General features: G+C 49.9%; 1 protein-coding gene across 2 annotated transcripts in view; it reads left to right on the forward strand.

Annotated features, from left to right (window-relative positions):
* Positions 1-24,881, forward strand: part of USP24 (ubiquitin specific peptidase 24) — a 2,799,104-nt gene that overhangs the window by 2,059,311 nt on the left and 714,912 nt on the right. For both annotated transcript variants that reach the window (XM_069642114.1, XM_069642115.1), the window contains exon 52: positions 17,510-17,605. In XM_069642114.1, the coding sequence (XP_069498215.1) occupies positions 17,510-17,605 (96 nt within the window). The remainder of the gene's footprint in view (positions 1-17,509; positions 17,606-24,881) is intronic.

A 24,881-nucleotide genomic window follows, 5' to 3' on the forward strand; every position in this document is an offset into this window, starting at 1 on the left:
ATATACCTATAAAAACTTTAAGGAGTCAAATATCATTGCGAAGTCGCTGGATCTAGCTGTGCAGCCGGCCAAGCCTGCCTTCAGCTTCGCCATTAAGGGCAGGGGCTACAGGTGTTATGTGCCTATTGGCAAAAAGGCGCAGCCCTCGCAGGCCACTCCAGAAGGGGCACAGGGGCTTTCCGAGGCCATCTAGCAGCGGCGGGGGCGGCTCTACCCTCTAAGATGTTTTGATTTTCCCCTTCCACAACTTGCTGGTTGGTGGAATGCTGTCAGAGCACTGGCACCAATGGCAGGAGACTACCGCCGACGCCTGGACCCTGGAGCTCGTTTGGTGGGGTTATTGTCTGCTCTTCTTCAGGAAACATGAGGACCGACCCCAACCACCTCCAAGCCAACCGGTAAAGGAGCGCCAGGAAGAACTGAGAGCCCTGTTGTTGATGGGTGCCATGGAAGAGGTACCTCCTGAGCAAAGAGGATCAGGCTGGTATTCCCGGTATTTCCTAGTGCCCAAGAAGGGAGGCGATCTCCATCCCGAATGGATTCCAATAGGGCCCTGAGTTTCTACGTCACAAGCAATCACTAGCCCGGTTGATCATTTTGTGCATTGCGGAGTGCTACCAATCTGAAGGCAGGTAGTTGCCTTTTGGCATCGGAGCACACTCGAATAGAGGGTCCTCTGCAGCGAGTGCTTTACAAAGGCGGGTCCCAGTTAATGATATTTGTCGTGCAGCAACATGATCCCGATTGCACACATTCACTAGACGCTACATTCTAGACGTTGCCTCTGGGGCGGATGCGTGTTTTGGAACGGCAGTGCTTTCAAATCTGTTCATATAACTTTCTGCCTGCCTCCTTTGCCTTACTGCTTGGAGAGTCTATCAGATGAGGAATCTGCGGGAGAAGGGCAATTCATTGAAGGAGAAATTACTTAACGTAATGTTCTTTCTATGGATTCTTCTCCCGCCGATTCCTCATCTCTCTGCCCATCCATCCCCGCTCATAAATGATTGGCGGTTGGTGCACATCTCTCTGAGTCGAGGTCCACTACGACTCCTTTCCCGAGCAGCAGAGCTGGATGAGGATATCTGTCAGATGAGGAATCTGCGGGAAAAGAATCCATAGAAAGAACATTACGGTACGTAATCTCTCCACCCTGAAAACTACAAGTGGTTGTGTGTGCCTAATTGTGATTTCTAAAGAAATATTTAACTTTACTTTTGCACGGCATGCCTTTCATTTATAAGAAGTCTAAGTGTATAAACTAATCAAGAAGAGAACCAGCATTACCCAAGCGTCGCCCCCATATTAACAGTGAAACCAGCCTTTCTCAGAGTTGAGAAGCAATCTAACTGTACTGTGAAGTTAATAACAGTTAATTGGCCGACGATACAAGTATGCAAGCATTAACTGAAACTAAGAAAGAGGCACGAATCCTTCTAGGTAATTACCTGCACTGATAATTGGCAGAAAGGTGCAAGTGAAGTTGGGGATAGGAAACTGGCTGCTTGTAAAGAATCCTTTGAAGTAGAGTGGCAGACAAACAAGAGAGGCAAAGAGGCTGCCCCTTTTGAAGAAATTATTCAGAGGAGTGCCTTGCCTACTTGAAGTTGTTGAAGTACTTTGAAGTCTATCTTGTTGAAGCCTGTCTAGAAGTACAAATTACAGAAGCTGCGGTAGTATTCCAAAGTACTGAAGCTGTGGTGGTATATCTGGTTCTCAGTAGATGCAATATTGTCTAATCAAGTGGAGTACTGTGAGACAAAGCTAACTGTTCTCATAGTGAATTAAGTAGAAGGGAAGTTGTTGAAGTGGAAGCATCAGCACTGAAAAGTCACCCTGGCAAATATGGCATTGTGAATTCTAAAACTGTAACTAAGAGAATACTAACTGCTAACCAATATCTATGTATTGCTGACAGTTGTGGATATTGCATATATTTTGAACTGTGACAAGTTTTCTTGAAGAGGTGGCAAAGAATTGTGGCTGGGATTACCATTGGTGCTATTTGGTGGAAGTGGAAAGTGACTATTTCACCAATGAAAAGAGATTTGCTATAATTGGAATTTTGTTTAAAAATCCTTTGGATTAACTTTGAAACATCAATAACTGATTTGAGACATGTCTTTCTTTGGTTGAACACTAACAGAATTAACCTTGAATCCTGGGGAAGGGAAATCACCCAGGACATTAGAAGGTTATTCAGAGACTGTGAATATTGTTCTGTTAGGGAGAATTCTCTGTTTAGGCTGAATTTCCTAACCTAGTGAGTCCCCCAGCAGCTTTGCTGGATTTTTGGGGTTTATTTTTTTTCTCCTGCCAAGAGTGAGACTCTTTTACCCTCACTCTTGGGCATGATTTGAGTGTGTTTCTTTGAATCTAGATGTGTTTAATGGGCTATGGGGTCTTTTACCCCATAGGGCTACATGTGTTTTTGTGATGTGTGTTACACAGCACCCTCAGTGCAGTAACACAGGGGTGTCATAGTGACTCCCCAGTATAGACTCCATACCCTGGGACTGACTACTGTCTCCCAGGGCATGTAAAGTCAACATTGACTTTACTAGTCTTAAATTCTGAACAGAACCAGTACAAACCAACATATTGTGGACGTACTGGCTGGGGCAATTCAATTGCCCCAGGGTCTGTTAGTCGAGGGGGCACGTCTCCGTCCCTCCCGATCGAGTTTTGGCTGGTGGCAGTGGATACTACTTTTTATATTCAACCGCGAATATTTTCCTATGGGATTTCCCATTGTTTTAGGCTACTATCTTTATTTAATTATTTACGGTAGCCTCGAACATACCGCCGGTTTATTTAATTAATATTAATTCTCCAGTTGGTATTTTTTGCCAAAACTTGATTCTAAAATGGCATTTGTGTTCTCTTCTGTGACTCCAACCCAAGTCGAGCCCTTTGTTCCACTTTTTGTCTGGGGTACTTAGGAGGGGTTGAGGGGGATTTAGGCACCCTGGACTGAGTTGCCTACGCAACTCAAGTCGCACTCCGTCCTGATTGGCCCAAGTGGTGAGCTGGCCGGCTCACCACTTAGCATGTTTGAGTGACAGCTAGGCTGAGTGAATGGGGGTTTTCTGCATAAAAGCAGGGCTTTGGGGACTGGAACTTCAGAAGTCGCCACAGGACCTAAGAATCCGACGATGGAGCAGCTGAGCCGACCTGCCACAACGCCACCACCGGTGGAGCCCTGCTGGACCGTCTCACCACTTTTCCCAACGACAGAGGAGATCTCCCGCCAGAGAGTCTTCTTCCTTTGACTGGTGGGGATAACCAGTTTCACCGTCTTTTCGCCTTCCCGACGTACCTCGTGGCCGCCTTGCCTGTGCCAAGCACCCCGTCAACCGGGATACCACGTTTTACCACGACTGCGAAACAAAGGTACCACCTTTAACCGGAAAACTTTGCGGCTGGTTTCTTCCCTGGCAGTGCAACAACCTTCATCTTCCCTCCAAGTCGAGATCTTCTCTTCCCCTGGACGACGACGCGACTTGCATCCACTGCCAGGAACAACTGCCACCGCTGGAGGATCCTTCCCACTTAAGGTACCGTGTCCCGCCTGGCTTCCCTTGCTACCGACCGTACGTGGTAGATTTAGCCCCCGGCTTTCGAACCTGGGTTAGCCTGGGACACCCTGGCTAAACTTTCCTGAGCTTCTCTAAACTCTTTTTGAACTATCTGCAAGACTTTCTAAGCCTAGCGTAACTGTGTGATCTTAGGCGCATTTGTGCTCTGCTCTCTCTAAGAGTGGGCCCAGCCTTTGGACTTTGGCTCACCAGTGTCTTTTGCTCTTCTGCCTTGCTAACAGTGTTCCTGAATCTTAGAGTGGTGTACCTTTCCATATTCTGACTTTTTCCCTCCCTTTCTCACAAACTTATTGGAGTGCCATCTAGTTAAGCGCTCACCTCTGTATGAAAATAAGTGGTGTTTTACTGTGACTTATCTGATAAGGAAAAAGGGGTGTATATATTACAATAGTAACTGTGTTTAGAATATTTTACAACAAGAGTGCTGGAGTGTTTCAAACAGTGTGTTTTTAAATAAATAATGATATACTTTGATACCAAAGCTTTGGTCAGTGTTGCTTGTATTATTGTGTCTGAGTGCCTATTGTGTATACTTTGCATACTGCCCAACTCTTCTTGAGAGAAGTCTGACTGCTCAGCCACAGCTACCAGGTAAATCTGGGTGGTACAGACTGCTACCAATTGGGTTTACTGCCAACACCTGTAGTCTTAAATCTTTTGCAGTGTTCCCTAAGGGGACTGCACAGGTTTCTGCCTAACATGTTCATGTTATGTTGTGTTGCCGTATATTTTCTTTGCATATTTGTTGCTTAGTGTGAGGGCCAGTTATCCTGTGTTTATTTTAAGAATAAAATGGCGTATGTTGATAAATCTTCAAACAGTTGACTGCCTCATATTACTGACTACTCACAAAATGCTTTACAGTGTGGTACCGCTCTCGGAGGATCCCTCCACTGCGAGTCACAGCCCTGCACCTTCTGCTCTATCTGCTTGCCAAGTCTGGGCCAGCCCATGCTTCTAACAAGGTGCATTTGGCCGCCTTATCCCGCTATACTCGGGCTCCTGGCAATCTCTCATAGTCGTGTGAACGAGTTCCCTCAAGGTCGTCTTTAGGACATTTCCTCAGTTGAAACCTCCCACTTGGGAGCTCAATGTAGTGTTGTAAAAGCTAATGGCTCAACCTTTTGAACCAATGCATTGAGCCTCTTTAAAGTTTCTTTCTTGGAAAACTGCCTTCCTACTGGCTATCAGTTCAGCCAGGCATGTTGGGGAAATTCAGGCTCCCTCATGTAAACCCCCATATCTGTCATTCACTCCTTCCAAAGTGGTTTTTCTGACTCGTCTGCCTTTTATGCCTAAAGTACCATAGAACTTTCACTTGAATGAACCTTTAGTCTTGTTTGCTAACCTATCTTCACCGGCAGAGAGGACGTTGCATTTACTGGATGTTTTGTGTGCCTTGAAGTACTATGTGGCATGCACCAAATCGTTTCAAAAGACTTCACAGCTCTTTATTGCTTTCGGACGCCTGAGACAGGAAGGCCCTGTCTCAAGCGTGGCTCTCTGGCTGTATCACGCATTGCCATCGTCTGGCCAACAGACCACTACTGGGCCGGCTGAGAGCCCATTCCACCAGAGCCTTTGCAGTAACTACAGCATTCTTCTCTGGTGTTTCCCTGCTCGACATCTGCAGAGCTGCAACGTGGAGGTCTACCCACACCTTCACAATATTCTACTGCGTCGACAGGGATTCCAGGGAGAAGTTCCAGGTCGGCCAAACAGTGCTTTGCAACCTGTTTGCATGAGCTGAGTCTGTTCCAGGGATAAGTGTATTTCTTCTGTGGAGCCTCGCCACATCCCATGGTTTTGTATGTGTACTGCTGTGCAATCGTATTCATGAGAATGTTAATCCATACAAGACCCCATGCTCAAGAGGTACTTGTAATTCCTGTTCTCCAGCATGGGTCTTAAATGGATTCACATGCAAACCCTCCCCCCCTTCACCTCTATGGCTGCTCTTGGTTCTTACTGCCACTTTACGTGTACAACCAAATCTGAAGATGGGTGGCGCTTAGGAGGACAAAGTGACAGCAATAGGCCATAGAAGCGACAAGCAGTGTTAGCTTTAAAACGAAACTGCTTTAATATTACTGAGGATTCCGAGCCCGACGACAGAGAATGTTCATGAACATGTGAATCCATCTAAGACCCAGGCTGGAGAACAGGAGTTACTGGTAAGTAACTTGTTACTTATCTGCTGCTTGGGCAGTTAAGAGGACTGATGATGGAGGCTCTGAACATTTTACAGAGGCAGGCTCTGGCGAATAGTTGGAGCGAGGTCACATGTTCTGTGCTTGGAACTGCAGCATACACTAAGACTTTTGGGAAAAGTCGCTTCTGATCTACATATTCAGTGGTAGGCTCAGGTGTTTTTTGATGGGAGATTTCAGCAAAGAAGTATTTTATCTTCTAAAGAAAAGGTTTATTTTGCTAAAATCTTAAAACTGTATCCATCAGAAAAAATACGTATGGTAAGTAATTTGTTCCTTAAATTAAGCCAAAGATTGTCTTTGTTATATGTAACAAGGACCAATAGCTGTTTTTTAGCCCGTTCTTTCTATTGGATTCCTTCCTCCCACAGATTCCTCATCTATGATACCCTATTCACATCACAGCTCGGAAAAAAGGCTCAGCACAGCTCCGTGCGCCCCCATGTGGTCCGCACCGGAAATTACATCAGGGGCAGTATATATTGAGGTTACACTCTCCATGTCCTCGGTTGTTCTTTTCTGCGCACTTGTTGAGCTTTTCCAATTTTTGCGACGCCATGCCCCCCAACCCTGTGAAAACCTCTGGTTTCAAGTCGTGTACTGATTGCAACCGACTGATGTCTGATTCAGATCCACATTGGATTTTTCTCTATTGCTTGCTTGGGTGAGGAGCACAACACCCAGGACTGTGGGTCGTTTCAGTCCATGCACCGGAAGGCCCTATGGGAAAGGACGGTGAAAATCTTTACCTACGTCAACCAGGCGAGGGGTGACGTCGGGAGGTGTCGTTCGAAGTCGCACAACGCAGACCTGCGTTCTGGAAAAAAAGTCGCCCCCGGGCAAGGAAAAGGAGGAGGACAAGAGCTTGCGCTCCCAAAGCGGGCCGTCTCACTGACTTTCTTCATCCTCTTCTATAAAGTTGACAGGAATTTGGCTAGAAAGCATCATCCTGTCTCCTCAGATCCTATCATTTTGACTACTCATGTCTCACTGGAAAGATTAGTGGTGCGAGCTGCGAACTTGATGTCACCCACCTTCTCTTCCCTCTGACAGGGATAGTAAGAGTCTGGCTAACTGGGGGAAGAACGTTTTTACTTCGGGCATCTTCGCACTATTAACGCCTCTTGCACCCTGGCGAGGTTCTTGTTAGGTCTCTGGTCCACTGTGGCCAATGCGACTGAGCACATCCCTGGGAGGAGAGATGCAGGAGTGCTTACTATTAATGGCAGGTAATGGCAGGGCAGCCTCTCGGCAGAACTTAGTCGGGACTGGACATGGCTGATTCTGTCGGCAGATCCATGGCCAAGTTCGATGGTAAGGTTTCACTCCTGGATTAGCATGTCAGGATTTGCACATGATGTCCAGGCTAAACTCTTGGACATGCCCTTTGATACAGATATTGTTTGGGGCTAACGCTTATGACCTCCTCCAAACGTTCCAATCATCAAAGGTGACTGTGAAGTCCTTGGGTCTGGCCATACAACAACCCCTGTGTCTTCCACGAGGGGTCAGGTGTTTCGTCCCTTGTCCCTCGGCCTCCCATGTTACGCGTGGTCAAGGTCAACCATACCCGGGAAGGCTGCCAGGCAGGAGACACCCTAGGAGTAGAGATGCCCCCAGAGGAGGTGGTGTGGCAGCTGCCATTGCTCCCTCAGCAAAACAATATGTGATTGCTGGAAGGTTTGGAATTCATCTTAACCTCTGGCATTTCTCTGGACAACCCTCCAGACCATCGTTCTTCGCCTGCTAAGCCATTACAAAAATGGAAACACCAAATACAAATCAGGCTTGGTCCCGCCCCAAAAGGGCCAGTCTAGCCCAAACTGCTTCCCGTAGTTAGGATTAATTCTAAACCTTCCAGCTAACACCCTTTTTTTTTTTTTGTCACCCCATGTCAGACGGGTATGCCCAGATGTGGGTCCCGAGTCTACTGGGCCTAGTGACCCAACATAATTCTCACTGATGATGCTCAGTGAGGCTGAAAATTGTCTGGGAATGCTTGTGGTCCAGGATGTGACCTAGCAGTCTGCTGGGACCCGGCCTGATCTTCATATTGTCTTGCCTCTTCTGTAATGACTTGGCAGGCTTATAAACGATTGTCTGCATGGTTGCCCAGAGCTGTGTCCATGGTTAACATTAATTCTAACCCTTCCATGCATCACCTTTTGGTTTTACTGCTCCCTCACCGCCACAATGAGAAAACGTCTGTGATTTTCTGGCACAAATCCCCTGTTATCTCCCTGTCCAGCCTGAATGGTCCTTTGTTCTGTCCGAAGCTTGGACTTTGCAGTTCATGCAACATTCCCCGGACCACTGCCCTCAATCCAACCCCTTAGTTCCAGACACCATCCTCTTGGAGGAGGTCCGTCGGCTTCTCTCAAAGAGAGCAATCAAGCTTGTACTTCAATCGGAACGAGGCAGTGTTGGTATTCCACCTACATTTTGGTACCAAAGGACTGGGGTTAGCGTCCCATACTGGATCTGTGGATGGTGAATTTGTTCCTATGCAAAGACAAATTCAAGATGGTTACTAGCCCAGATCCTGCAAGCCCTCGGTCTCCAGGACCGGTTGGTATCACTGAACCTTCAGGATGCTTACTTCCATGTTCCTATCCATCGAAAGTACAGAAAGTACCAAGATTCGTGATGGGTCAAAATAACTACCAGTTCAAAGTCCTGCCTTTTGGTCTTTCTTCAGCTACCAGAGTTTTCACCAAGCTTCTAGCAGTGGTGGCAGCTCGCCTCGGGAGGGAAGGCATGCATGTCTTTTCCTACCTAGACAACTGGCTTGTCCGAGCTTGCAGACCCAGAACTGCTCTGCACATGCACTCTATTGCACTGCTAGGGGTTTTCCATGAACTTCAAAAACACTCAGGTTGCACCGTCTCAGTCGCTCTAATTTTATCAGCGCAATCTTGGACGCTCACCTGGCCAGGGCCTTCCCGCCTGAGGATCGAGTGTTGAACATCTTTCAGACGGCCAATCTCCTCCAATCCCAGGCCCAAGTCCCTGCCTCTGCCTTTCTGCACCTTCTGGGCGTCATCGCGTTTTCATCAAACCTGGCCCTAGGTGGCTGAGGTCACAGACACATCTCTTAAGGGTTGGGGCGCTCACCTGTCGGAACTGACAGTGAGCAGACTGTGCTCTCCCTCTGAAGCTATTTGCAATCAGGCTGGCTCTAGTCACCTTTCGCCCTTCTGTGAAACTCAAGACTTTTCTGCTCCTGACGGACAACACAGTGGCCATGCACTAACAAATGAGATGGTGTGGGAATCCTTGCCTCTAAGCAGAGAAGTAATGCAACACTTGTTCCGGGTTCTGGAGAACGGCGCCTCTCTTACAGTAGTCCATCTTGCCAGAATAGAGAATGTCGCAGTGGATGCCTTGAGCAGACACTCTTAGGCATCCCACAAGTGGGAGCTCTGGCAGTAAGGTCTGGAGGAGATTTTCTCCTTCTGGGGAACTCATCAAGTTAGACCTCTTTGCTTCCATTGTGAACAGGAGATTTGTTCTACTCCAGTGTATTTCGTCATCAGGGTGCTCTTGGAGAATCACTGACGGTCAAGGGGACATTTGACCTCCTTCATGCGTTCCCGCCGATCCCTGCGTTCCGCTGGTTCTCACGCTATTGCGCGTGTTCGTAACCACGTTGTTCATGATCGCTCTGGACTGGGCCCAGAGGACGTGGTATCCGGAGATGCTGTACATGTCCATCTACTCTACTTGGCACCTTCTGAGTCGAGTCGACTTGCTTTACCAATTGGAGGGGCGATTTCTCCACCCGAACCTCAGCAGCCAGAACCTTCATGCTTGGCTACAGAGAAGATGAGATACAAGGAGAGGAGCTAGTCAGACGACGACCTAGATGTGCTCCTTTCAGTTTGGAGACCCGCCACAAAGTCTATTAAGCTTGCAGATGGTGTAAATGTTTGTCTTGGTGCCGGGAGAGGGATATGGACCCTTTATCCTGTCTGTTATACCTCTTTTGGATTTTTTGCTATCCCTGGCCCAAGCTGGCCTGCAGATTGACACTGTTAAGGGATACATTGTCGATATGTCGATTTTCAAGCGGTCCCTGAAACATGGCTTGCTGTGGACAATCCCCACTGTCATGCAGTTCTTGCAGGCATTGTGTAACCATTTTCCTCCACACCAGTTTGTGGTGCCTGCGTTGGATTTAAATTTGGTTTTGACATTCCTTATGGGAACTCTATTTGAGCCCCTCCATTCCTGCTCTATTAGATTGCTCAACCTTTGGTCGATTTTCCTGGTTGTCATCACTTCTGCAAGACAGGTGAGTGAGCTCCAGGAGTTATCTGATAAACCTCCCTATTTGTTTTTCTCCAAAGAGAAGTTGACTATGAGAGTGCAACCCTCTTTTCTTCCAAAGGTGGTTTCAGATTTTCATCTCTCTCAAAAGATCCATCTTCCTTTGGTTTTTCCTCTGCCTCATCCTTCTAAAACGGAGGAATGATTCCATCGGCTGAACCTGGTGCGGGTCCTCATCTACTATAGCTCTCGGATGAGAGAGGCTTGGAAAGATGACCAGCTCTTCATTGGTTATGCTGGGGCTCATGCTGGCAGGCTGTGACTAAATGGACCCTGTCAAGGTGGATCTTTCTCGGTATCTCAGAATGCTACGATTTGGCTGGGAAGGATGTGACTGATGATCTCGGAGCCCATTCTACTAGAGGAGTAGTTACCACCTCTGCCCTGCAACGGCGGAGACCCTTTCCTGACATCTGCCAGGTGGCAACATGGGCCTCACTGCACACAATTGCAAAACATTACTGCTTGGATTTCCTTTCAGGCCAGTACTCCTGTTTTGGTGGGTGGCCCTTCTGCGTTTTCTCATCAAGGTGGTGTGCTTGCTCTCCTCCCTCCTCCACTTTCGTTTACAGCTTTGGCAGTCTTATCATAGATGAGGAATCCGTGGGAGGAAGGAATCCATAAGAAGAATACATTACTTACCTCTCAGTATTAGACTTTCTGATGAATGTTCCTCCCACGGATTCCTCATTGCCCTCCTTGCCTGCCCCTCTTGGTGGATAGTCAGTACACCAATGGTTCTCCAGCATGGGGTCTGGCATGGATTCACATGCTCATTCCCCGTCGTCAGGCTGGGAATCCTCGGTAAAGAAAAAATCAGTATCAGTTTGGTTTCTGATCTGTCTTTCTTAGTAGTAACCAATCACTGATCTCTGGGTCATACTGCCCCCAGCCAATGACTGCCCTCTACCTAAGCCCCTCCCCTGGCAGCCATCCTCAGATTTTTACCGCACGTTCAAGTGTTGGGAGTCCTCGTGTTTAGCTCTCGAGCTTTTACTGCGTTTTCACGTTTTTTCATGAGATTTTTCTCATTTTTTCGGTTAATCGAGCCTCAAGCTCCACCCTTTCTACTTCCGATAACGGGGACCTGTTTCGGAATTCTTCTACACCCCTCAAGGGTGAAGTTTCCGTCAAGTTACGCTTCTTGGAGGATTCCAGAAGATCTGTGGCCTACCTCAACGGACATGGCCCAGGACAAGGGAAGCTCGACGCCCGGATCCAAGCTGTTCAGGAGCTGCCCAGGATGCGATTGCAAAATGTTTTCAAGGAGGACGAGCATTCGAGATGTCTCTACTGCCTTCATGAGGACAAGACGCACGTGGAGAAGGACTGTGCGTTCTGCAAGAACCTGTCGGAACGGACCAAGCAAGATCGTTGTTCCCGCCTCTCTGCCTGGCTGGAGAAGGGCACAGAAGGTGAGAAGGCGAAGAAAAAGTCTGAGCGGTCTTCTAAATCCTGTGAGGGCGCCCCGGCGATGGGGGCCCAACAGAAGGCCAAGCACCGCAAGTCCGCGGGCACCGGGAGCGCCGAAAGGTCGGGCTCCTCGGCTGCCAGGCAGGGTATGACTTCCCCGGGACGATCAACCACGAGCCAACGCTCTGGTTCGGGAACAGGAAGTCCAAGAACCCGGCTAAGCTTCTGGAGAGGCCCCGGTCGATCTCGAAGGGAGCCGAGGAGGAGCAAGGCGATGACCCTCCCCCCAAAGCAAAGGCCCAGGACGCACCTAAGGTGGTGAGGGCCTTGATCCACCCGGCAAAGGCCTCTATCGAGGTTGTCGCAGCAGCCCTGCCGAAGCCGGCAGAGGCTACGCCAGTGGAGGCGGCCTCGGGGCCCAGAGTTTCCCTGCCGCCGCGGAGGGAGTCCTCTTTCCAGACCATCGTTAAGACCCCCGTGAAGACCCCGGTGGAAAAAGAGCAGGGGTCCGGTGGCCATTACGGACTCGGATTCAGCCTCCGAGGAGGATCCGGTGGAAACTGTGAAAGGCCTCAACGAGAGGTTCATAGGCCTCAACGAGAGGTTCGAGAAGGTCCGATCCCAGGGGACGGTTCCCGCTGATGTGATCGAAGATGGCGACAATGGCGACGACGAGGGCCCAGTGGAGCAGCCATCCCGTCCGTCGCAGCCATTACCCGAGCCCCAGGATAGCTCGGCGCCCATTTTGTTGGCGATCCAATCCTTATGTACCGAGATAAGGACGAGGTGACCACGGACCCCGACGGAGGATCCAGAACCAGGCCCGTCGGGAAGCCCTCAGAACAAGCGGAGGAGAGTCCACCCCGCTCTGCCCTTTGTGCCCACGAGGCCTGTGGGACCCCTCATCCCCCTCGCCGGACCCTAGAGAGGATACGGCGACGGATACAGCGGCGATGACACAACGGCGATGACACAACGGACATCCCGTCATCACCCCCCACCCCTCGTGCTTCTCTGTCCGATGAAAATGGCTCTTTTCACGCCATGATAACCAGGGCATCCGAGCTCTTTCAGCACTGCCCTGAGGAACAGAAAAAGGAAGGGTTTCTTTACCAACGACGAGAGGCCAAGAGAAAGACAGTCCTTGCGGTGCCGTTGCTCGATGACATCTGGGACGTGGGGATGGCTATCATCAAGAACCCTTCCAAGACACCCGCCAAGAGGGACAGGTACGAGAAGTAGTACCGGGTCCCCGATGCCGCCCCCTTGTGCCTCAGGGCCCAGCCCACGGCAGACTCTGTCGTCTCAGCAGCGGCCAAGAAGAAAGCAGCGGGTGCGGCGGCTTCAACTTCCACTTCCCCGCCGGACAGCGAGGGCAAGAAGTTGGACTCAATGGGACGAGTCATCTCGTCGGCGGCGACGACGATTAAGGCGGCCAATGCCTTAGCGATTATGGCCCGTTACGACAGGGAGCTTTGGTTCAAGATAGCTCCTCTGCTAGACTTCCTACTGGACGACAAGAGGAGCTATCTTGAACCAAAGCTCCCTGTCGTAACGGGCCACAATTGCTAATGCATTGGCCCCCTTAATCGTGGTCACCCTCCAGCACGTGCTGGGACAGCTGGAGGAGGGCGACTTCCTATCGTCACTGGACCTGGAGGATGCTTACTTCCACAGCCCCATTCTAAAAGGTCACAGAAAGTTCCTCAGATTCGTAGTCCAGGGGCGTCACTACCAATTCAGAGCCCTGCCATTCGGATTAAAGTCTGCACCCAGGGTGTTCACCAAGTGCCTCGCACCAGTGGCGGCGCGGCTGCGCCTGCAAGGAATCCACGTCTACCCCTACCTGGACGACTGGCTAATCCGTGCAAGGTCAAGAGAACTCGCCGTCGAACACACAGCGAGGACCGTCCGCCTGCTCACGGAGCTGGGATTTGCCATCAACTACCCCAAATCCCATCTGGTGCTGTCGCAGGTGGCACTGTTTCTGGGAGCGAAGCTCGATACAGTGAAGCGATTGGCATCTCCGTCGGAAGAAAGGACGAAGGCCATTTTGGGCAAGGTGCAGCGCCTGTTAGCCACGGATGTGGCCAGAGTGAGGTCCATCAAGTCCCTCCTTGGCATGATGTCCTTGTGCATCTACCTTGTGCCCCTTTGCAGACTTTGGATGCGTCCGCTACAAGAGTTCCTCGATGCCTGCTGGATTCAAGCGGCGGGCTGCTTCAAAGACAGGATCCCCCTTGACGAGGAGTTCCTTCGGGCGATTCTATGGTGGGGTGCCCGTGCGCACCTCTCGGCAGGCATGGACTTTCAGGCCCCAGCGTATCAGGAGACGATAACGACGGAGCCCTCCCTGGAGGTATGGGGGGGCCCACACCGGAGATCTCCACGCAAGAGGCCTTTGGCTCCCGGAGGAGAGGTCTCTTCACATCAAAATCCTGGCGCTACGAGCCGTGTTCTGGGCGCTCAAATCGTTCCATCCGTCCCTCAAGGACAAAGTGGTGAGGATCTTCACCGACAACACCACCACAATGGTCTACATCTGGAAGCAGGGAGGCACCAGATCCCCATCCCTATCCAAGGAGGCCCAGGATCTGTGGCACTGGGCCGTCGCCCAGGGGATGTTTCTGGTTCCCTTCCACCTGGCAGGAATAAAAAAACACCATCGCCGACTCACTCAGCAGGGAGCTGCGCTCGTGCCACGAGTGGGAACTATGCCAGGACCAGGTGGATCGGCTCTTTCAACGATGGGGCAAACACCAGATCGACCTGTTTGCGACGGCGACGAACTCCAAGTGCCAGAGGTTCGCCAGCAGGTTCGCCCCGCCGAGGAGCATGGGCGATGCTTTCTTGTTCCCTTGGGACGGCCTGTTCCTGTATGCGTTCCCTCCGTTGCTGTTGCTGCTCCGTCTCATCAACCAGCTCAAGAGGTCCAGGTGCAGGATGATCCTCGTCGCACCGGCGTGGCCGAGACAGATCTGGTTCCCGGACCTTCTGGACTTGTCAGCGTCCCCATCTATCAAGCTGGCCACGGACGCGGATCTTCTTTCCAGAGAAGGAGGTGCCATTCTCCATCACGACCCGGTGTCGCTGAACTTGCAGGCTTGGCTCCTGCAGCACTAGAGTTTGGAGGATACGATATCCCGGCTGACTGCAGAGAGGTTCTTGCAAAAGCCAGGGCGTCCTCAACTCTCAAATGTTATGGACATAAGTGGCAATGGCTGCGAACTCTCAATGTGGTTAATAACCACCGAACAGGTTATCATGCCTTGTTCTTTCGAGAGAGGGGCGCCTGCTACCTTTTTTGTATTTTTGAAAGGAACTTGGGGTTGGTCACCCTAGGTTACCTGGGGGCAACCAGACGTGGACTCCCTGCTCACTGTGCTTAGAGAGGCTCAGCTTCACCTCACTGATGATGCCCAACAAGGCTGAAACATGTGTATGGGGTTGCTGATGGTACTCTTGTTCAGAGAGGAATTGCCATAGCATTTCGGTGCTGGACTGCCCTTGTGGGTGGGACAAAGACTGATATGCAAATGGATATTTCCCATCTGTGAAGGTACAGCGAGCAAAAAGCAATGGCTGCGAACTCTCAATGTGGTTAATAACCACCGAACAGGTTATCATGCCTTGTTCTTTCGAGAGAGGGGCGCCTGCTACCTTTTTTGTATTTTTGAAAGGAACTTGGGGTTGGTCACCCTAGGTTACCTGGGGGCAACCAGACGTGGACTCCCTGCTCACTGTGCTTAGAGATGCTCAGCTTCACCAGCTTCACCTCACTGATGATGCCCAACAAGGCTGAAACATGTGTATGGGGTTGCTGATGGTACTCTTGTTCAGAGAGGAATTGCCATAGCATTTCGGTGCTGGACTGCCCTTGTGGGTGGGACAAAGACTGATATGCAAATGGATATTTCCCATCTGTGAAGGTACAGCGAGCAAAAAGCAATGGCTGCGAACTCTCAATGTGGTTAATAACCACCGAACAGGTTATCATGCCTTGTTCTTTCGAGAGAGGGGCGCCTGCTACCTTTTTTGTATAAGTGGCAGAGGTTCTCTGTCTGGTGCCGTGCACAGAAGATTAAGCCTCTGCGGATTACGGCCCCTAAAGTATTGCCGTACCTACTGTCGCTGGCCAAAGCTGGACTGGCTCACGCCTCCATCAAAATACATCTGGCTGCCATTTCCCGATACACCAGAACTACAGGACTGGCGTCCTTGTGGTCTCATCGCCTGGTGAAGGAATTTATGAAGGGACTATTCCGATCGTTCCCGCCGGTAAAGGCCCCTGCCCCGGCGTGGGAGCTCAATGTGGTGCTGACCAGGCTCATGGGGGCCCGATTCAAGCCTATGCACTCGGCGCCGTTGAAGTTCCTGTCGTGGAAGACAGCATTTCTTGAGGCCATCACCTCCGCACGACGAGTGGGAGAGATCCAGGCCCTATCTTGCAAGCCTCCATACTTGTCTTTTCACGACACGAGGGTGGTGCTGAGGACGCACCCCTCCTTTATGCCCAAGGTGCCATCAGACTTCCACCTCAACAAGCCCTTGGTGTTGCCAGTTTTCTTCCTGTCGCCTTCGTCTCCGGCCGCGAGGACTTTGCACTCGCTGGATGTGGCTAGAGCGCTGAAGTTCTACGTGGACCGCACAAAGACTTTTCGGAAGACGTCACAGCTGTTTGTGAACTTTGGACCTGTGAATCAAGGGAAGGCTCTCTGGAAGGCTTCCATTTCCAGATGGCTCTCCGGCTGCATCATGCACTGTCACCGGTTGGCAAACCGACCGCTGCCCGGCCGTCCGAGAGCCCATTCGACCAGAGCGATCGCTGCTACCACGGCGTTCATGTTTGGTGTGCCCCTGCTGGACATCTGCAGGGCTGCTACGTGGAGGTCGACGCACACCTTCACGAGATTCTACTGCGTCGATCGGGACTCCAGGGAGGAGTCCAGGGTCGGCCAAGCAGTGCTGCGCAACCTGTTCGCTTAAGGTGAGCCTGGTGAGGAGGTAAGAGATGCTTAATGTTGAGTTGTTGTATTGCTTAATGTTGTGCCTGGTGCCACCTCTCATGGTTGTGCATGTGTATACTGCTATGTACTCTTATATTCATGAGCATGTGAATCCATGCCAGACCCCTTGCTGGAGAAGGAACAAGTTACTTACCTGTAACTGTTCTCCAGCATGGGCCTGGCATGGATTCACATGCACACCCTCCCTCCTTCCCCTCTGCGGCTCTTCACTTGGTCATACTGCCACTTTACGTGCTGCCATATCTGAGGATGGCTGCCAGGGGAGGGGCTTAGGTAGAGGGCAGTCATTGGCTGGGGGCAGTATGACCCAGAGATCAGTGATTGGTTACTACTAAGAAAGACAGATCAGAAACGAAACTGATACTGATTTTTTCTTTACCGAGGATTCCCGGCCTGACGACGGGGAATGAGCATGTGAATCCATGCCAGACGCATGCTGGAGAACAACAGTTACAGGTAAGTAACTTGTTCCTTCTATAATCCTTCAGCCTCTGCGTCCTAGGGGAAGAAAAGTGGAACTGATGTCACGGGTCACAGCGCCTCAAATATACTAGCCCCAATGTCCTGTCCGGCTCGTAGAGGCATCGGAAGGAACAGACGCAGAGCCACGCTGTGCCCCCTGGTGGCAGACATGTTTCTGCGAAGAACATCTGCACTGTGTATAGGATATCATGGATTGGAATCCTCGGAAGGAACATCCATCAGAAAGAACATTTCCAAATAATGAATTTCTTCTCTTCCTGAGACCACACATTTATGCTCTCATTTCATACAAATAATCAGTCTATCATTAAACTGCACCACATTGTATTGAATACTTTCTTGTGCAATAGGGTGTATTGTTTATTTTGACCTAATGAATATAGAGATTTAGAATGTATTTTCTTTTTTGCTTTCATTAAACATAGTCAATTTTTTATTTCTTTTGCAGATGGTGAGAGATGAAAATCTCAAATTCATGAAAAATCGTGATTTGTACAACAGTGACTATTTTAGTTTTATTTTAGCTTTGTCATCTGTGAATGCTGTAAGTAGTTCTTCATGCTGTGTGTGTCCATGACTGATTTGAAACGGTCTTGATACAGTGTAATTTTTATTTGTACCAGCTTTATAACACCAATCCATATAAGTTTAACTTAAATGAAAACACAGTTAAAATTAATTGACCATTGGGTTCCCCTTAACTGTTTGAAACTTGGAAGGAGATGTAATTCAAATGCATCAAAGAGAACTAAGCAGTATCTGGAAGAATCTTCATATATATATATATTTCTGAGGCTTGTGGAATCTGCTTAGATCACATGCTGTGCATAGGCCGACATCTAGTGGAAGCTGCGGAGTATTACAGTTTGTTTTTTGAAACTCGAAATTGGGCGTCGACACAGGGCGTGCCAGTAATACTATCCCTAGTGTGACGTCCACTGTACCCAAGATCCCTCACGCGTCTAGGATACTCGGATTGTTTTTTTCCGCCATACTGATGGGAAGCATTTTGCGGAGTCCCCTGGCCTTAGCCATACTTTTGCTAAAATTTAAAATAATAATCAATTGACATCCTTCCCCACCCCACCCCAACGTCGAACTTCGACACTCGACGCCGGCTGGAGAAGAAATCGACCGTCGGCTGCTGCACGACGGATTTGGGCCTCGGAAGGCCGTTGGCCTTGGCCCTGCAAGTAGGGAGAGTGTGGGGTGGTACATACTCTACACTCTTGGTATATAGGTACACCTTATACATTTCCTACACTTAACAGCCCGCTGCCTCAAGGTGCGTATGGAGGGTACCCCTTTTCAATTCTGCCCCAAGTGCAACCGCAAATACCCTTGGGTAGACAGGCACGCCACGTTCAATCTCTGCTTGCCGAGGGACCACCCCGAAGCGAACTGCAGAGCGTGTAGTAGGTTTAAACCTAAGACACTTAAGGACCGTTCGACGAAGCGCTCGGCCCACCACGCCAGGCAGGCGGCCATGGCAGCGGAGGGCACCTTCAGAGATGGCAGCGACGCCGTACTTTCGGACGGCGAGGGCATTACGGCGTCGAAAGACAGCCGAGCGCAGGTCCCCGACCTCGGAAGGTCGTCCGGCAGGGCGGCTATGGGGAAGACCCCCGGCGACACAAGCGCTTCACATACTACACACACTAAGTCCAACCGAGACTCGACGACGTCGAGTTCTCGGAAAGAGGCACAGACAGAACGGTCCGATTCGGTGTCCTCTGGGCGCTCTCGATCAAGATCGACGCATGACTCCAGGCAATCATCCACTCTTGCCAAGAGTGCCTCGCTCCCTAGGCTAACAAAAGTTCGTTCGTCGGAAGACGAAGACGACTTCCACCCCCAGGCCGTGCTCCAGGAGGCGGAGCCCGCAATTAAAGCCAGCGAGGCCCCACGCTCGAAGGACAGGGACACCTCTCCCAATCCTCGACGCCAGGCGTCGAAAAACTCCAGAGCCACTAAGGGACAGGGAAAACATTTTTCTACGCACGGGGAGGGGGGAAAACAGCAGAAGAAACTACCTGTACATTCTTCCACACCTGTGAAACACTCCACCCCCCCTAAACAGACATACAAGCCCAGGTCTGCTGATAGGTCCACAACCAGCAAAGCTACTCAAGATAAATCCCATAGACTTGCTGAGAGAGTCATTCCCAGTTCCAAAAAATGGTCCAGTGAAGACATAGATAGGGTCATGTCAAGAATGTCTTCTTTGGCTGATTTTTATGATAAAAATCCAGAACATTTCCTCTCGTATGATCCACAAGGGGCCACACCCTCAGGCTCTACTGATCCTTTCCCCCCGAGTAAGAAGGCCCGGTTTGAAACCCCGATGAGGCCTGAACCCTTCGAGGTTCAACCTTACGCAACACCATACTCACGGTATCAAGGAGAGGCTTCCTTTTGTGGAGACCAAGAATTTGGTATGATAGAAGAGCAAACCGGGACGGGCTACTATGGGGATGATGAGGAACCAGGAAGAAGAAGAGGATGACCCGGAAACATACAGAGGAGATTCTTCGGTTGAGAACGAAGCCCCGGTTACCGACTCCCCGGTCGATAACCAACCCCTCCTAAACATTTCCACATTGACACCCACGGTGTACAGGAGGAAAGGGACTTCGCAGAAGAGTTAGTGGGAGAAAGGAGGCCTGTTGCCCAGACCATCCCTATCCTTAAATCCATTCAGCGGAGAATAGATCCGTCCCTGGTGAACCCAAACCTCACCAGAGCAGTCAATCCCAGGTTTGAAAAACTTTTCAGGGCAGCTCAGTCTGACCCTCTCTATATAAGAGGACATCTGAAGCCAGACTCCCTAGTTACCAACACTCGTAAGAGGGCTGGAACACCCTTGTCTTCGTCAGAAGCTCCTCCCGACAAGGAGAGCAAAAAACTATACGGTTTCGGCAGGAAGGTAGCCTCAACGTCCGCCTATCAAGCAAGGATTGCTAACTCCACGACCCTGTTGGCCAGCTACAACTGCCATCAGTGGGAAGAAGTCGCGGCTCTCATAGCCTCTGCTCCTGAACCATTAAAGGGCCAATTAGCTCGGATTTCCGCAGAGGGTAGAGCCGTGTCTGGTTGCATTTTGAAAGCAACCTTCGACGCCGCGGAGAACGCAGGCAGATTGATAGCAGAAGGTACTGTTATCAAGAGACATGCGTGGTTACGGCAGTCTGGTTTTAAGGCAGAAACTCAGGCATCATTGTTAGACAAACCGGTGGAAGCCGATCTGTTTGGCAAGGCGGTCGAAGACGCACTGAAAAATGCCAAGGACGAATACGAGACACTCAAATCCCTTGGCCAGTTAACCAATAAACCCCCTAACCAGAGAGGGAATAGTAATTTTCGTCGCCCACGCGGCCAAAATTCCCAGAGAGGATCTAACTATTCATAGGGGCAGGGTACACAGTGGAACAACAACCAACAGTCTACCCAGGGTTACAGCAGAGGTAATAGGAGAGGTTGTGGTAAAGGCAGAGGCAGCCCCAGCAAGGGAGGCGGCACGCCTCCACCAAAGCAGTGACGCTCAGTTCAGGGTCCCTTCTCACACAACCCCAGTAGGGGGACGCATTTCAAACTTCACCCAGGCTTGGGAAGGGATCACATCAGACAGATGGGTGCTGTCAACAGTATCCACGGGATATTGTATAGAGCTACTGCAGCATCCCCGGAACCATCCTCCACGACAAAGAGTACACTCCTTAAAACATCAGAAGATTCTCCTCGAGGAGATCGCCATTCTTATACAAAAGGACGCAATAGAACTCGTCCCGGGACACCAGGTAAACAAGGGTATTTATTCAACTTACTTCCTTGTGCCAAAGAAAGACTTGACAATGCGCCCAGTATTGGACTTACGGCCTGCCAACAAGTATGTCAAGCCCCAAAAATTTCGTATGACCACGCTACAAGAGGTAATCCCCCTCCTAAAAAAGGGGGATTACATGGCAACCTTGGATATGAAAGATGCTTATTTTCATATTTCCATGTTCCCAGCGCACAGAAAGTACTTGCGCTTCAAGGTGGACAGTCGGCACTACCAATTCAAGGTACTGCCCTTCGGGATAGCTTCAGCACCAAGGGTATTCACCAAGGTACTGGCGGTGGCGGCTGCACACCTACGCAGGGAGGCAATCCCAGTGTACCCTTATCTGGACGACTGGCTCATAACTGGGGAAACCCCAGGAATTTGCAGGACAAACATTCAAAGGACTATCGACCTCCTCCACGAGTTAGGCTTCTCAATCAACGAGAAGAAGTCAAGCCTGGTGCCAAGCACCTCCAAACAATTCCTAGGAGCAATCCTGGATACCCAGGAGGGGTTGACCTTTCCTTCAGAAGAAAGAATTCGGAATATACTACTGCAAATTCCGCATTATCAGTCCGGTCAACAAATAACGGTACGCAAAGCAATGCGTTTACTGGGCATGATGGCGTCATGCATTTACCTGGTCCCCCACGCGCGCCTGCTTCCCATGCAGGAATGGTTGGCGAAACAGTGGTCTCAGGCAAGTGGTCAGTGGGACGATCTAGTGGTCGTTTCGCCAACACTGGTACAAAGCCTTCACTGGTGGACAAGAGAAAATCTCGCACAGAGGAAACCCTTTTACGATCCCGAAGTACAGGCAGTAGTCACTACAGATGCATGTCTGACGGGGTGGGGAGCTCACCATCTCCACCACACAGCTCAGGGTCTCTGGTCTCACTCAGTGGCCAAGAACCACATCAACCTGCTAGAGCTTCTGGCAGTATTCAGAGCACTTCAGGCGTTCAAGCCCCACCTACTAAACCTGTCAGTGCAAATCCGGACGGACAGCACTACAGCCATGTTCTACCTGAACAAGCAAGGAGGGACTCGCTCGCCAAATCTGTCCAAGCTTGCCCAGAAAATCTGGATATGGGCACTCAGACGGAACATCTTCCTGTCATCACAACATGTTCCAGGGGAGCTCAATTCCCTAGCGGATGCTCTGAGCAGAGACTCCCTCCCAGAGGAACACGAATGGGTTCTTCACAGAGAGGTCGTAGAAGATCTCTTCTCTCAGTGGGGTTTCCCCACTATAGACTTATTCGCCACAAGCGAAAACAGACAATGCCCAGGATTTGCATCCAGGTTCCCCCAACCAGACTCCCAGGGGAACGCCCTGTGGATGAACTGGTCAGGGATGTTTGCATATGTTTTTCCACCAACTCCTCATCAGGAAAGTGGTGAACAAGATGAACAGGGAACTGATGACGCTCGTCCTAGTTGCTCCCATGTGGGCAAGACCACCCTGGTTCCCACACCTACGCAGGATGGCGGTGTGCGAGCCCATCAAACTTCCAGCCTGGTACAACCTACTGTCCCAGCACCAAGGTCAAACAGTGCACCAGCAACCCAACTCAATGAACCTGGGGCTCCTGAGGTCATAGAGTTTGGACACCTCAATTTGCCACAGAGGTGTATGGACATCCTAAAGGAATCTAGGAAACCAAACACAAGGCACTGTTACTTTGACAAGTGGAAGAGGTTCGTTATCTGGTGCCAGAGTAGACAAATCAACCCAGTTGATTGTACTCCTTCCACTATTGTTACATACATGCTCCACCTGCTGGATGCAGGATTGGTTTTTAACTCACTGAAAGTACACCTGGCAGCCCTCTCGGCTTACACCACTTCCCATAGCAAGGTGTCGTGGTGGAAAGTACAAGTAGTTAAAGCCTTCATGGAAGGAGTAAAGAGACTCCACCCTCCTATTTCTAACCCACCACCAGGGTGGGACCTTAATGTGGTGCTAGCCAAGCTCATGGGCCCCCCTTTTGAACCCATGCATAAAAGCAGTCTCAAACACCTGACTTATAAAACTGCCTTCTTAGTAGCTATTACTTCTGTATGAAGGGTCAGTGAAATTCAGGCTCTGTCAGTGCAGGATCCCTTCTTTACTATCCATAAAGACAAACTGGTTTTACGAACACACCCTAGGTTCTCACCTAAATTTATATCTAAATTCCATGTAAACCAGTCCATCGAGCTTCCGGCTTTCTTCCAGGACCCGCAAAGCTTGGCTGAGGTGAAACTACACACCCTAGATGTGCGTAGGGCGGTCCTCTACTATGCAAATAAAACAAGACCGCTAAGGAAAACAGATCAACTGTTTGTCTCCGTAGCTACAGGCAGAGAGGGGGATCGCGTCTCTAAAGGTGCCATCTCTAAGTGGATTATTAACTGTATCCAGCTATGTTACTCACTCTCTGAAAAGACTCTGCCTTTTACGCCAAGGGCCCACTCTACTAGAGGCATTGGGGCCACTCTGGCTTTCATTGCAAATGTACCCCTTGACACCATTTGCAAAGCAGCTACTTGGAGCTCTATTCACACTTTTACTCTGCATTACTGCATTGACACCCATTCCAAGACAGATACACAAGTGGGACAAGCAGTTCTAAGACACTTATTTGCTCATGACCCTTCTCACATCCCACCTCCTTCTTCTGGTACTGCTCGCTAATCTATGCACAGCATGTGATCTAAGCAGATTCCACAAGCCTCAGAAGGGATACATTACTCACCGTAATCGTATTTCTGATGCTTGTATCTGCTTAGATTCACATGCGACCCACCCTTCCTCCCCTCCGAGAGAAGGCGCATGATTGCTTGTAGTCTTACCTTTCTGTCTATGTGCTTGGATTATCTGTACTCCCGCTACTCCTCATGCTACCTCATGTCAGAAAAAATACAATCTGAGGATCCTAGACGCGTGAGGGATCTTGGGTACAGTGGACGTCACACTAGGGATAGTATTACTGGCACGCCCTGTGTCGACGCCCAATTTCGAGTTTCGAAAAACAAACTGTAATACTCCGCAGCTTCCACTAGATGTCGGCCTATGCACAGCATGTGAATCTAAGCAGATACAAGCATCAGAAATACGATTACGGTGAGTAATGTATCCCATAGGTGATCAGATTTAATGCAAAATAACACTTCAAATTCAGCGGATGTGGGAAGTGATGATCATCTTAACTCGGCGTCCCCCCCCGTTGATGACCATTAGAATGTAATAATGTGTTCATAACCCACTGTGCTATCTTACCCTCCTCTAACCTTTTTGTCATTGTGAATCCCATCTGTTGTGTATGTGTTCATGGGCTTTGCGATAGGGGTACGCCATCACTTACCACATCTGCTGAATTTCAAGGGGTTTGTTGCATTAAATCTAATCACCTTAACTGTCCCTTGGCTATGTTGTTTCAGTGAATTTCAAAGGTTTTGTTTTACCATAGTTTATTCAAAGTCACTAGTCTTGGCCTCCTGCCATGGCCACTGTACATGCTCCACCTATGGGTTTCCATTAGGCCCCACTAGCCATGGCCTTCGGCTGTGCCCTTTATGCATGTTCCACCCACAGGTTTTGTTCGCATCCCCTAGCCATAGCCTTTGGCGATGGCCTTTGCCTGTGCCCATGGTCCATGTTGCACCCAATAGTTTTTTTTAGGACCCACTAGCCATGGCCTACGACCACAGCCAGTGGCCACGGGCATTTGTTATTTTTATCTTTTTCTAAATTATATTACCATTCCTGCAGTACCTGTAAAATGTCCTGTTTTTTTCTTTTTTCTAGCTCTCTTCTGATGCCAGCGGTTATGCCATTGAACTACCCATAACTGGGATATCCCCGTGTATAACCGCGGACATACGAAAAAGCAAACAAAATCCAAAGCTCTTCCCCACCCACACTGGCACTCACCTAGTTACCCCCCCCACCCCCCCTATCATTCTTCATTTCGTGTGACCCATTTTCATTCCTGATCGCGTCTTTCTATTA

The sequence above is a fragment of the Ambystoma mexicanum genome, chromosome 1q (assembly GCF_040938575.1).
Source record: "Ambystoma mexicanum isolate Mex_15411 chromosome 1q, UKY_AmexF1_1, whole genome shotgun sequence".
Classification (NCBI taxonomy): domain Eukaryota; kingdom Metazoa; phylum Chordata; class Amphibia; order Caudata; family Ambystomatidae; genus Ambystoma; species Ambystoma mexicanum.